Source organism: Eleginops maclovinus, chromosome 22 (assembly GCF_036324505.1).
Source record: "Eleginops maclovinus isolate JMC-PN-2008 ecotype Puerto Natales chromosome 22, JC_Emac_rtc_rv5, whole genome shotgun sequence".
NCBI classification, from domain to species: domain Eukaryota; kingdom Metazoa; phylum Chordata; class Actinopteri; order Perciformes; family Eleginopidae; genus Eleginops; species Eleginops maclovinus.
This window is the reverse complement of record NC_086370.1, coordinates 11,957,978-11,971,505: the sequence shown is the minus strand read 5'-3', so window position 1 is coordinate 11,971,505 and position 13,528 is coordinate 11,957,978. Positions and strand designations below refer to the sequence as shown.

The 13,528-nt window shown below is 38.3% G+C and overlaps 1 protein-coding gene across 1 annotated transcript; it reads right to left on the bottom strand.

Annotated features, from left to right (window-relative positions):
- Window positions 1-3,408: 3,408 nt before the first annotated feature.
- kcnk1b (potassium channel, subfamily K, member 1b) lies at window positions 3,409-11,808 on the bottom strand. Its single transcript, XM_063874921.1, has 3 exons — window positions 11,284-11,808; window positions 9,323-9,718; window positions 3,409-6,365 (listed from the first exon to the last, which is right to left on the bottom strand). The coding sequence occupies exons 1-3, from the start codon at window positions 11,636-11,638 to the stop codon at window positions 6,109-6,111; spliced, it is 1,008 nt and encodes a 335-aa protein (XP_063730991.1). The 5' UTR covers window positions 11,639-11,808; the 3' UTR covers window positions 3,409-6,108.
- Between the last annotated feature and the right edge of the window lie 1,720 nt (window positions 11,809-13,528).

The following is a 13,528-nucleotide window of genomic DNA, read 5'->3' as shown; positions in this document are numbered from 1 at the left end:
AAAAAAACCATTATAATACATATGAATACAAACATTCACAGTCTTTTAATTAATATAAATAAAACACACTTCAATATTCTTTGCCCAATCTCCCTAAAGGCATATGGTGTAATTGGTTATATCATCTTGGCGAAGGCAATGCTCAGCTCCATACATATCAAAGTCCTGAGGGTTGTCTGACATTTGCCACTGAAAAAAGTGATGGCACCTTCTGAATATTTATGACCAATTATTTTGGGTGGGGTGTGAATACTAGGTGAGGATCGAGTTCAGGCCATTTCAAAGTTATTGTGAAGCCCTCTGATAGTGTTAGATAACTGCGATGGCAATTGTCAGTATTGTTCCTTCATTGTTGATACAAATAGTGTTGGTTCATAGCACACAGAGTTATTGAACATTTTATCAGTATTTTTACATGTTTGCTTATCGTATACAGATCGGATTCAGCTCTAGTGTGAGGACAAAAGTGGAAAAAACTGAAAAACATGCACTGCAGTGTTGCATCAGCATGACTTACAGTATTTCAACTTGATAGCTTCTGTCAGAAGTCTGACCTCGTTGAACAGCAAAACATTTTTCATGGGTTCTCCTTTTCATTTATTCACTTCTGTTGATCAGATGAGCCTATACTTTATGTGAAACATGAGGGGAACCAACTGTGACCGATGCTCTCTAAACATCACATACTGCAGCAATGGAGGTTTTACTGCAGAATAATTGCAAAAGAGAGAAAGTCCTTGGCTGCAGCATCCATTCGCCCCTCCTTCTTACACTCCTCCCTTCTACTGGTCCTTTCAGTTCATCTCACCTCTTATGCAATAAAGACAGAGTTAACTGGGGCTGTGTGCTGGTGCAGGTCTGCATATATACTGTATACGCTTTATACTTATGTTTATTTATACTATATAACACAAACTCAAATGACTAGTTTCATATTTAATTTGAGTTATCCCTTTGGTACAAAAATAGGGATTTTTTTTGTATATAAAAAATATGACCAACATTTTCTTTACTTCAGTAAAAATGAAAGCAGAGACGAGGGAGCAAATGAGAGCAGTGGGGTATGTTTTAGCTTGAGGCCACCTGCATTCCCATAGTGCCAGTGTGTGTGTAGGTTTATAAATAGAGTTGCTCCACCACCAGAAAGCAGTGCTATAGGGTGGATGCCAGTCGTCGCCTCAGTGCAGCCCGAACCACCCCCTGTCCTGGATGACCCCTGCGTGCCTGGACCACTAGCATGCCAAAGTTGCAACAATGGACTTGTTGTTAAAACCTGAAAAGCATCACACATTTTGCTGCAGTGTGGTCTTTGCAGAAGCGGGTGTTTGATGCACATGCACAACAAGCTGAAACTCATGCATTATTTGTACACTCATGCAGCTAAAGGTACATCTTGATTCCTTAAAGAATTGCTTTAGATTCAGTGACTTTCTGCGCAAAGATTCAAATCGTTCTGGTTGCAGGATTCAAACGTGAGGCTGGATTCTTTTCATCTTCACAGCTCAGAGCCAGGTAGTTTCCTGTGTGCATATGAATGATGCAAAAAGATCAAATAGCAATATTAATGAAAAGAATCAGTGGGTACATTTCACTTTGTAGGATAGGCCTTCAGGGGATTGTCCTGTTCTGCCCTGATACACTCCTGACTGACAGCCTGAAAGTAGTTACTGACAACTGCACTGCATGTTCCCGTTTGTGTTTGAGAACAAATTAAAAACAAATATAGGAAAGAAAGGGTGGGGTTTTACAAGATGTCCTTAAGTATAGGCGTTTTAACTGGCCATGGGCCAAAGTAGAGCTTTTGGATTAAACTTGCTCGTGCATGCCGACAATTTCATTTCCAGCAAGGATATGCTCTCTCTTATATTATTAAAAAGTAAACATATTTAGTTTTTTACATACAAACAGGCATGTAACTCACCCAAAAACCCTAAAGTTAAAAACTCATGTATTCACATTCGGTGTGCAATGAATAAATCATACCAGTGTGAATAATACGTGTGGGATTTTATTTTGATCATTATTTCCTGAATCTTTTAATACATAATCCACTTCTGTATTATGTTATTCTGATGTATCCCAGTAGATTAAACGATCATTTTTCTGTGTATTGTAGGCTGTTATTGTTATGGTTTTCTTGTTAGCTTTAATGAGTTAAATGCCACCTCATTTAAATGCATGTTCTTGATGAGCTCACAGTTGGTTTTGCAGCAGGTGAATATATTGTTTTTTCAACAGAAAGGAGAGGCACAGTGTTATGGTGACCACTGGGCATTTTAACATGTGCCTGTTTTAAATGTTACTGTTTAAATATGCTTTAAGCAGGGCTCACCTGATTTATAATCCAACAAGGGTGCAGCTCCAAGTGTTTCTGTTGATGTCTTATGAGCCTGTTCTGTAATAGCCCAACAAAACTTCAAAGCCAGTATACTAATGGGATCACAAAAACAGGCATTGCAATTCAGTGCTGATTCTGAATACGCCTGAATTGTTCTTCAACCAGCTGACATCCGTAAGATACAATAAGATAAGATTAATTAAGATAAAATAACGTACAAAATAACATAACGCAATCATACAGTGTTCAACACATTGCCCAGTGCCTTGATGGATGTCAGTTCATTGGCTCTCTATTGAGAAGTCTGCAGAGGAAGTCTGTTCAATGAGAATTACAAGATTGGAAGAAAGTGTGTTTTTCTTTCAGCACCTTAAACATGCTCAAATAAAAAACAATGTTTTCTGAATGACTTGGATGAATTCTTAAGGTTGAAAAGAACAATGTAATTCAGACTCCGTACATAAACATTTTTCATTATATGAAAAAGTATTTGTTGTGCCAGATGTGTAATACCCGAACCACTTATATACAGCACATCTTAGAGTTAGTGTACACCTTCAAAAGATGTCCCGTCTTTTATCATGTTCCACATATAATGAGTTTGATTTGCAAATCATTGCTCATTATGCTCAAAGAAGGAAGCACTTCCTGTTAATCACTGGCTGGGATATCTATGAGAATTGACTTCAATTACCACCTTTCTATGATAGATACAATTATGGACTCCACACCTCCATTTCATATTCAAATAAGAGAAGAATACTAAAACAGTGCTTTAAAGTAGCAACAATTAAGCATCGTCTCTCCTTAAAATGCTCTCAAACACCCTGCAGATAAACACATTCAATACCATTTGTTCTGCCCTGCTTTTCACACAGGTGGTTTTGTGTGTTTAAATTCCTGGCAATGTTCACTCTTAATTGTATACATTTAGTATATTAAAACATATACACATGTTGCTGTGTTTGCGGGGACCTAGATAAACACCATACCCATGACCTACCCATGTACTGTATGTAGGACTGGATAAAATGATCAGAGAAAAGATAAATAACAACAGTCAGATCAAGTAATAATAAACGGACACTTTATTTAAGACACAGTGATATTTTACAGTTCATGGATTCACTTCTTATGCTAAAATTAATTTTTACAGAAAACCTAGGACAATGGAAATCTTGTTGACCATTATTGGTATTAAGACTTCAATACTTGCCGGTGTAGATGAACTTACAGTATTCACCACAACAACTGCAGAGATATGTACAGAAACATGGGATTCCAATTTTTCCAAACAGGTTACTTTTGTCAGCATAAATAAATAATGTCAGTGTGTGCTTCCATTTCTAATCCTTGACACAATGTGTTCTCCCTGAACAGATTTTTTTCCACCTGACAAGCTGTATGACAAACACTGCCGAAAACAGCCATCCTGAAGGGTAAAAGCCTTGACATCAATCTATGTAATGTTTCTACAAAACAGTGAAACGTTACAGTAAAAGAGAAACCGTATAGCATGGCAAAAAAAACAAGTTTTCCCTTTTCTCTCAGCAGACATTTTTCATTTCATTTTACTGCTTCACAGTTTACACAAAGGCCCATACTGGTGGAAAAAGCAACTAAAATCCCACTGATCTAAAAAATACAATATTAAAGATCAGTGAGTAACTGGGATGATTCAAAGCTAATTTTGCAAGCAGTCAGGACACCTTGCCACAGCGTTTCAAATAACTGGTCAGCGCTAAACTAACAGAGCAAGCAGAGCAGCGAGGCATGAAGCTGCAGGCTTTGAATATCACTGTAGCAAACGGCTTAAAAAAGGTCACATTCAAGACTTCTACATAAAAGGCTGCGACTGTCTTGATGTGACGATGTAGCAAAGAAAGATGAGGTCAGAACATCAGTTCCACATGGAGACTGAGACATAGATAACATGTATAAGAAATGCAAGTTTTTACATTACTGAAAAGTCTGCATTGCAGCAGTATGCTACACTGTACGAGTGAGTGTTTATCTGCAGCAGGACAGATAAAGGCATGAGACCTGTCAAACCATTTTCCCTCCAGATGCAGATGCTTTTTTTTAAGTATAGATGAGTGCGATAACAACCTTGTAAAAAATGTGCATGTGTATATATTTTATTTCCAATTATGGAAAGTTATCCTTGATTGATGAGCAGATTAAAAACTGATGTGGTTGATAATTCTAGCTGCAATGTTCTAGCTGCACCCCTGCTCTTTGAGTTTCCCAAATGCACCTTTTATGCTGAATAATTACTTTCATTAGTTACTTCTAAAATCTTGTAAACCTTCCTCATGTCAAAAATATACATTAAAATTGTGTTAATACAGTAAAATAGTTTCTGTTAGACTGATTGCTCTTTTGTAGCGATCGAGCAAATATCAAGTCTTTTAAGATCATCAAAAGTACCATTGTTTTCCCATTAAAAATATCTCCTTGATTAAATCTTTGGAACCATATCCCTTTTCTCTCTGAGCAATCCAAAACAGTTATTTTTATCTGTACCTCTGCCTGGCTCCAGTACATGTGCAAACTGAGCTCTATTTATCGACAGTGAAAAATGTCAGGTCAGCCAGCACTCTGTTGTTCCCTTTTTAAGCTTTGCTAACCTCTACTTTCCCTTTCAAACTGTCCAGCACACATTAAGCCATCCAGACAAATCAATAAATTATAGTGCTTATTGTCACACATGGACAACTACGAAAATCACATCAACATGTAGAGAAAATATACATATCTGCAGATAAAAACGATTCCTCACAATGAAATGTGTGATGACGTTAAGTCCAAAAAGAAAAGTCATCACCTCCATAAAGATGAGCCAAAGGTGCTGCTAAAAATGTTGTTGTTTTACGGAGAGTAAATATTTTCTCTTCCATCTTTTAATCAAAGGCTGTTATTTGGCAAACTTTTCATTCTAAAAAGCTAATCTTTTCAGGATATATTCTCCAGAGCTCAGCCAACCTATGGTTCAGAACATTTATTGTCTGTGCTTTCAGAAGCACATGCAATCGAAAACAGGACCCTGAAACTTTCAGACCTTTAAAGAAATCAATAGGCGCCAATCCAATTGAAAACGACTCAAATGAAGCATGTGCAGCATTAACGGTTTCCTGCTGTCAGAATTCCATATCGTAATAAAAAATCTCTAAACTCCATTATTAATAACTTGCATTGTTCTTGCGTTTTGGCTACTGTTTGGCTCATCTTTAACAGGTGTTGTACTTCTCAATGGCGCTATACTGTACATCTTAAAACATTAACCTGAATATGTACATTCTACATACCTGTCAAGCATCTCTACTTATAGGATACATACATGTTTATGTTTTAATATGCGAGACACTACAGAGAACTGTCCTATATTTCAGCTAGTTTTAAGAGACCAATTACTTTTGAAAACGTACCCTAAGTATGGAATAAATAGCACGGCTCATGAAGGAGCTCATCTCCAGGGAGTAATAACTACAGCAGAAGGCTATTCTTTATAGTTTTAAAATACTAATGTTCTCCCTTATTAATGTGCATACATTTGAGCACTCTATTGTCAGTGTTGAGGGTTGATAAAGGCCATTGTTTGCTTGATCTAAACAGTATCAATTAGTTTTACTACAATTTTGCAGGACTGAGCTTTGCAGGATGCCTACAGATGAGACTTATGATCTACTCGTTCTTCGTGTTGTCTATAGTGTTGCGTGCATTAGCCCCTACTGTCATATTTTCATCCTTCATTAGATGTTTGTCGTTGTTTACTGGATCATTGGATCATCATTGGGAGAGACCAGACTTGGCACGCTAACAAACGGCTGTGTTTTGCCCTCGGTGTAAGCGGTGGCTCTGTTGGACACGGTGGTGAAGGACAGGTGGTCGTGCTCCAAGATGGCGAGGCGGTCCTGGGGCTTCTCCTTCTTCAGGTAGAAGATCTTCCTCAGCTGCTTCAGCTGCTGCAGCTCGCAGAAGGTCTCCAGCACCACCAGCATGACAATCAGACCCAGGATCAGGTAGACTGATGAGACAAAAAACACAGGTAGGGGATTTAAAAAAGGATAGGTAACTAGCTGAAGTTTAATTAAATATCAGCATATCTAAAGAAAACAACAATAACCATTTTTTCCCATATCCCTGACAAGAAAGACTTAAATATTCCATTGGATTTAAGATGATTTATAGCATTTCTATGGCAAATACTGTATACATTTTTGTTGTATTAATATAGGTTTCACGACATGAAACTACACTGTAGCTTCTGGATTATATGACAATTAATCCTTTGAATCTTGAATGAAATGCATTTCTTAATATTATTTTCCAAAATGTACACCCGCTGACACAAGAGGGCAGTGGCTAGCCAAACATGTGTGCTCCGTTTAGTGGTAAGATAAGGCATGTTCACTAAATATGTGTTGATCAGTGCCTGCAGCAGAATATGCACTGACTGGTTTTCCCTTCAAACATTCAAACAGGCAAAATCCCCTGAAAATCCAAGGAGCGTTTGAAGCAGCATTTAAACAGTTTAATTGTAATACGACTATTGTAAAAGCACCTTTTTGTGAAAGGTTTTAGTATACATTTGCATTCAAGCAATAGTCTTATGTTTAGGCTTTATTAAGAAGGAAGAACATATTGTATCGACAAAGAATTTAGTTATACCTTAAAAGCAAATCACAAAACCAATGGCAGTGCTTATCACAATGCAAAATCCAGACAAGCAAACAAACTAAGCCTTCTGTTTTATAGCTCTAAAAGGTTTTGCAGATAGCAATGTCACTTCCGTTATTCGTCACAACGGAAGTAGTACAAATATGTCTGCTGTTATCAAACAAATAGATTGGGTCACAGCTTCCTTTCCTCCTACGGACTGACACTCTCTGTTCCTGCTATAAAACGTCTCTCTGGTGGTGCGTACAAAACTCCCACACACATGCAGGCAACGGTTCACTACAGCACGTTCATCATTCATGCACACCCACACAGCTTGTCAAGAGTGCATGGGTTGAAATTTAATTTGACTTTTTTTTTCTATTATAGTCATTAAGAGCTTTGACAGTGTTGCTAAAAGGAAGCTCAACAACCTTGCAGAAAATGCAATTAATGCCTGGCTCTCCATTAGGCCGGGGCTCTGTTTTTTTTCTCCTGCACTGCATTATTTTTGCCGAATTAAGGGCATTAAGACCCGATGGAAAATGCGAAATGGACGTCAAAATGTTGCTTTATCAGCAGCATACAGCAGCTTAAAAAGTGCTAAAAAGCTACACTTTATGTAGAAGTTATTTGCTTTTTACAGTAACACTTTCCATACAATATGTGTAGCAAGGACATGTTATTTCTAACCTTTAATGTCCATTTGCTGCAGTGGTAATATCGTTATTTTTTCAGATTTGTTTTGTGTTTAGTATAGATTAACAACGGCCTATTATAAAATCAATAGCATAGCTTACTTATAGCAATGGCAAATGCAGTAAAGTGTAAAGCGCTGTAAAATGCATGTTATATTGTTTCAAACTGATAAAGGTAAAAGCCACTTCTATACCACATGTACTACAATCTAGATCTGAAACAGGAACCTGTTAGTCTGGATTTAGCTAATTATTTCCCACCAGTATATGAAAATCCAAAAAGGGAACCAGTTCTACCTGAATCCTATCTGTGTATCTGTAACTCTCAGACATGTTTTGCCCATATTGCACATGCATCTTTACCCTATATTTACAGTAAAGATCTAGCTGGTTGTGTCACACCCAGGTAGATCAAAGTTCACCATCATAAAAAAATCCATATGGGATATTCTCACACACATTCTCTGTAAATAATTTATTGAGATTTAGGATAGTATTAAACAAATTAGGACTATCCCTATCATATATCTTACAGTGTTGTGCACATTCTACATCTATACTGTTTATACTAGAGTTTTATTTGCTTGATGCTTCCTGTTCCTCCCAGCACAATCAATGAGAGCAGTATATCCTCTTTGCAACAAGAAGTGTTTATGATGGATTAGGAGAAATGGGATTCGACGTGCAGGCTCTGCTGTCTGCAAGTTGTCTTGTTCCTAATACAGTATATTTTTGCTCACAGTATATATACAGCCGGGCCAAAAAGGGCACACACTCCAATATTTCGTTGGACCGCCTTTAGCTTTGATTACGGCACACATTCCCTGTGGCATCGTTTCCACAAGCTTCTGCAATGTTACAGCATTTATTTCTGTCTTGCATTAATTTTTCACCAAGATCTTGTATTGATGATGGGAGACTCGGACCACTGCACAAAGTCTTCTCCAGGACATCCCAAAGATTCTCAATTGGGTTCAGGTCTGGACTCTGTGGTGGCCAATCCATGTGTGAAAATGATGTCTCATGCTCCCTGAACCACTCTTTCACAATTTGAGCCCGATGGATCCTGGCATTGTCATCTTGGAACATGCCCGTGCCATCAGGGAAGAAAAAATCCATTGATGGAATATCCTGGTCATTCAGTATATTCAGGTAGTCAGCTGACCTCATTCTTTGGGCACATAACTTTGCTGAACCTAGACCAGACCAACTGCAGCAACCCCAGATCATAGCACTGCCCCCACAGGCTTGTGACCTTTTTTTTGGCCGGGCAGTGTATATTACACTGTAGTGCACATTCTACAACTATATCTGTATTAGGGTTGTATTTGCTTCATGCTTTCTGTTCCTCCCAGCACAATCAATGAAAGCAGTATATCCTCTTTGCAACAGGAAGTGTTTATGATGGTGTATGAGAGATGGGATTCGACGTGCAGGCTCTGCTGTGTGCCAGTGGTCTGGTTCCTAATATATTTTGACAGTATATATGATTTGACAATGATATGACAATGTTCCCAATTATTCACAAAGAAGCATTAAAAACACCTTCATAAGGATTAAAATGGACTTCACAGATGCAATATATTTCCAATGGAATGAGCAGGTACAAAGAAGAATGTCCACTCACCAGTGATGCCCACTTTGTAGAGCTCCCTGAACCTCTGATTGGTGGCCTCTCCAGGTACGTAGTCACCCAGGCCGATGGTGCTGAGGGAAATGAAGCAGAAGTAGAAAGACTCCAGGAAGTTCCAGTTGTCCTCCAGTGCTGAGAAGATGGCGGCGGGGATGAGGAAGAAGCAAGAGATGGCCGTCGTGGCGAGCAAGGTAGCATGAACGATGGCCACCAGAGGCTTGGACACGCCCCAGCGCCTGTGGAAGTACATGATCGGCCTGCGCGTGCTGAACACCATGATCCTCTGCACCACAGCAGTGAGGAAGAGAAGGGTGAAGGGGATGCCAATCACTGAATAGACAATGCAGAATGCCTTTCCGCCATTTGACAGTGGGGCTGTGTGACCGTAACCTGTAGAAAACAAAACGGATCCATAGGTGTAAACATGTGCACTCCATCTCCCAAAACTGCTTGTTGTTTCTGGTTTATTTAAACTTATTCAGACTATGTTCCTGAACATACAGAACAGGAAAAGACATAGATTAAATTTGAAAGGGAATCAAACACAGTAATAGCTACACAATACCCAAGATGCAGGCTGTCTTAAAGCAGTTACAGGTCGATAGAGGATTTATGAGAACAGGACTGTGTTGCAGAAAAAACAAACATGTTCCTGTGAAGTGGACCCAGCAATTCACTTTCTGCAATTGCTTGGTATTCATTCAATTAACCGTCTACTTTTGTTACGGATAAAATGAATGACACACTGTTTCCTGTTGCTTTCTTCTGTAGTGAGAATTAACAGTGGTGTCTTCATGTTGTCTGTGTTTTGAAAGTAACCTATCTGTTGTGTAACTGTTGAGAAACAAAGGTATTAGAAAGTATTCCACAACAGGTGTTTGAGTTATCACAGTAACACAGAAACAATGAAAAACAAACCCATTCTAAATGGGCCATTGAAATGAATAAAAACAAAAAATGTAAGGCATTCAGAAAAAGTCAGAGCTCTATCCGATCTACATAAATGTAAAGTCTCTGTTTAGCCATCATCAGAATTTTGTTTAGACGTATACAGGAAAGGCTTAACCAGATGTTATCAGCACATTCTTGTATGTTGAAACTTCCAAGATAACTGCGGTCAGACTAAAGTTCTTAAGGTATCCTCCCTGACGTCTATGGCAATGCCAGATAACAGAAGAAACCTCTATGCACGGTGCCATGCAAATTATGTTTAAATTACAAAGTATTTGTTTAAAAAGCTTTACCTAAACTAGAACATGTAATGCCCGAGGAAGGTGATGGTGTTGTAAAAAGTGTCATATGTGCTCATATCACTCACACTGGATGAAGGCCTGCCTCTGTCTGCAATACAGCAACATACTGTGCAAGAGGCAGCTCATTTAATGTTGTCAGACGCTGTACTGAGTGCAAGGCAGTGTTCACTGTCCCAAAAATAAATGTAATATATACAAATGTATAGCTTTAGCCATGTACCAGAACTAGACATTCAATGTAAAGCTTTAGCCATGTACCAGAACTAGACATTCAATGTAAAGCTTTAGCCATGTACCAGAACTAGACATTCAATGTAAAGCTTTAGCCATGTACCAGAACTAGACATTCAATGTAAAGCTTTAGCCATGTACCAGGGCTAGACATGCACATAGATGTATGACCTTAAATCCTACATCACAAAACGAAAATAGCAGCAATTTGCTAATTTATCTTATAAATGTTACATTCCAGGGACACGTTTTTAGATTCTACTTTATTGTATTCAGAAGGCCATGTTTGTGTGACCTACTAGTGGCTCAGTTACATTACAGCTCCCCACAGAACGATTTTTGGCCAAAACAGGGGCCCACTTCAGACTAATGCTGGGTGAAAACAAATGATATCTTTCTCTGCACACCTGATCGGCTGCAGCATCACATGCACTGTGCAGCCTAGCGCTGTCCTCGTTAACCAACACGTACCTGTGGTGGACAGCACGGTGCTCGCAAAAAACAGCGCTGAGGTGAAGTCCCAGTTCCAGTTAGCAGAGGCGTTATTGAGGATGGAGACCCCATAATTACTGGCATCAAGGGCTTTCTTCAGAAACCTCTCCAGACGAGCCTCGGATAGACACTCGTTTTCTTGGAGGAACTGTTTTTTAATGGTTCTTAGCTCCTGGCGCAGGAGGTCTTCGTAAGGCAGCTCAACCGAAGAAAAGACAACAGCACCGAATACGAGATAAAGGACATACCCCAAGACTAGAGACACAAAATACCATGTCGATTTGTGACTCTGTATCAACCGCACACACGAATTGCTCGCAAGAGACTGAAGCATTTTGTACCTCGGGTTACCAGTGTATATAAGTATACTAAACTAACGTTTTAAATGTAGTCACCCGACGCTTTATATTAACGAAATAAAGAGCTATCCTCAAGAGAAGGATGTTGTTACAGACAAAGCTCAAATGCGGATCCTCTCCCCCTCCACGAAACCTGATGTGGCTTTTGGAGCGTTCAGGTATCGTCGGAAATATTAGCGTCATCGGATGAGACGAAAGTATTTTACATACAAACTCCTCCATGCGATGGAACTTGCAACGTACAATGGTTTTGGACGTCTTGAATAGACAAATATGCCTATTGATGTGAGACAATGTTACATAAAAATCTATTTATATGTATAAAAGCAATGACAAAATATAGCCTACTCAATGTTCATCTGCCACTATGTTAGACTGCAAAATAAATCCCACTGGGACTGATTCATAAAAAAGATAAAATTCCGTTTAAGTACCGTTTATATTTTTAAGGCTGAGGTTTTTTCAGAAAAAACACAATTTAAAGGCTTAAGTATGTAGTTTCAGTATTTACGAACTTGTATTGACCCTGAAGGCATCAAGCGATGTGGCGGCGACAAAGGCCGTGTGACGTAAAAGTTTCCCCGTCTTCTCTTCACTGGTTGTCTGTTTTGACGTCTTTCGGTTTCTATTTTTAAGCAATCGCTAACGTCCAGCCATAGTCCCTTTGTCCTCCGCTTTAGTTTCGTAACCAAACAATGTGATTAGCGCATTGTAAGATGAAACGCCCCGATACGTAAAATATAAAGTGAGTTTAGAGGCATGTGGGGTGTTTAGACACAGATGGCTTCAGTAAGAACTGAGCTCGGTTAAGTGACAAACATATTGAATATTTTATTGATTTTGAAATTGATGGATCAATAACTCATGAACAACTTGTTGTTAAAACGACAACGACGTCTCTTAACTGTAGTGAGAGAGACAGCGAGCTACAAGTTCATTTTTATAAAATCGAGCCGAGCAGTACAACTGACATTGTTGTCTGATTTCGGAGGAGAGAAGAGCGCAGGGACCGTCTACAAAGTGCAACACAAAAAGACATGCTTCAAAAATATTCAATAACTTCTCCGTGATACCTTCAAGTGCTACCAAAATCACATCACACATTAATGGTCAACTGCTGGTTATAGGCCTACTACAACATTAACTGGGGCTTAAATGCTTGAAGGATTGCTTGTGTACAATTTTCAATAATTTCTGAATTGTGCAGTGCTACCACAATTACAAATGTGTTTTATTATAAACACCTTTGAAAGATTTTTGTGAATATTTATCGAGTACAATATTAAATACTACCAACATACCTTTACACACCAATGCTCTCCTGCTTGTTATACCACACCAACAAGTAACACATTTATTTTGCATAATATTGATGAATATTTATTCTGTAAAACTGTCTCCTGCTCCACCGCATAAAATCATCAAATAGTATCATATTAAATATAAATAATTATGAAATTGACCATTCTGCATTATATATTGAGGTATATTTCATTGCTAAATCTTTTTATACTTTTACTTATATACGATTTTGAATGCAAGACATTTACTTTAAAATGTGTGTTTTCGAACTGTAATAATAATTACACTGAAGTAAAATATCTGAATAATTCTACTGTGACAACATCATCTCATAAATCCAGTTTTTATGTGTTATTGTTTAATTTTTGTTGTGATATTACTGTTTTATTTTGGCATGGGCTGCTGCTTACTTGTGAAAGAAAATACCATTGTAAGCAGGTGTAATATTTCATTGCCATTGAAAACATATTTAATTCACTTTTTTTTGTTTTGCCATTTGTGTCTGATACGTGATTTTAGGTACATTTCAACAAAAATAATAAATAATATTTATGAACAAACGT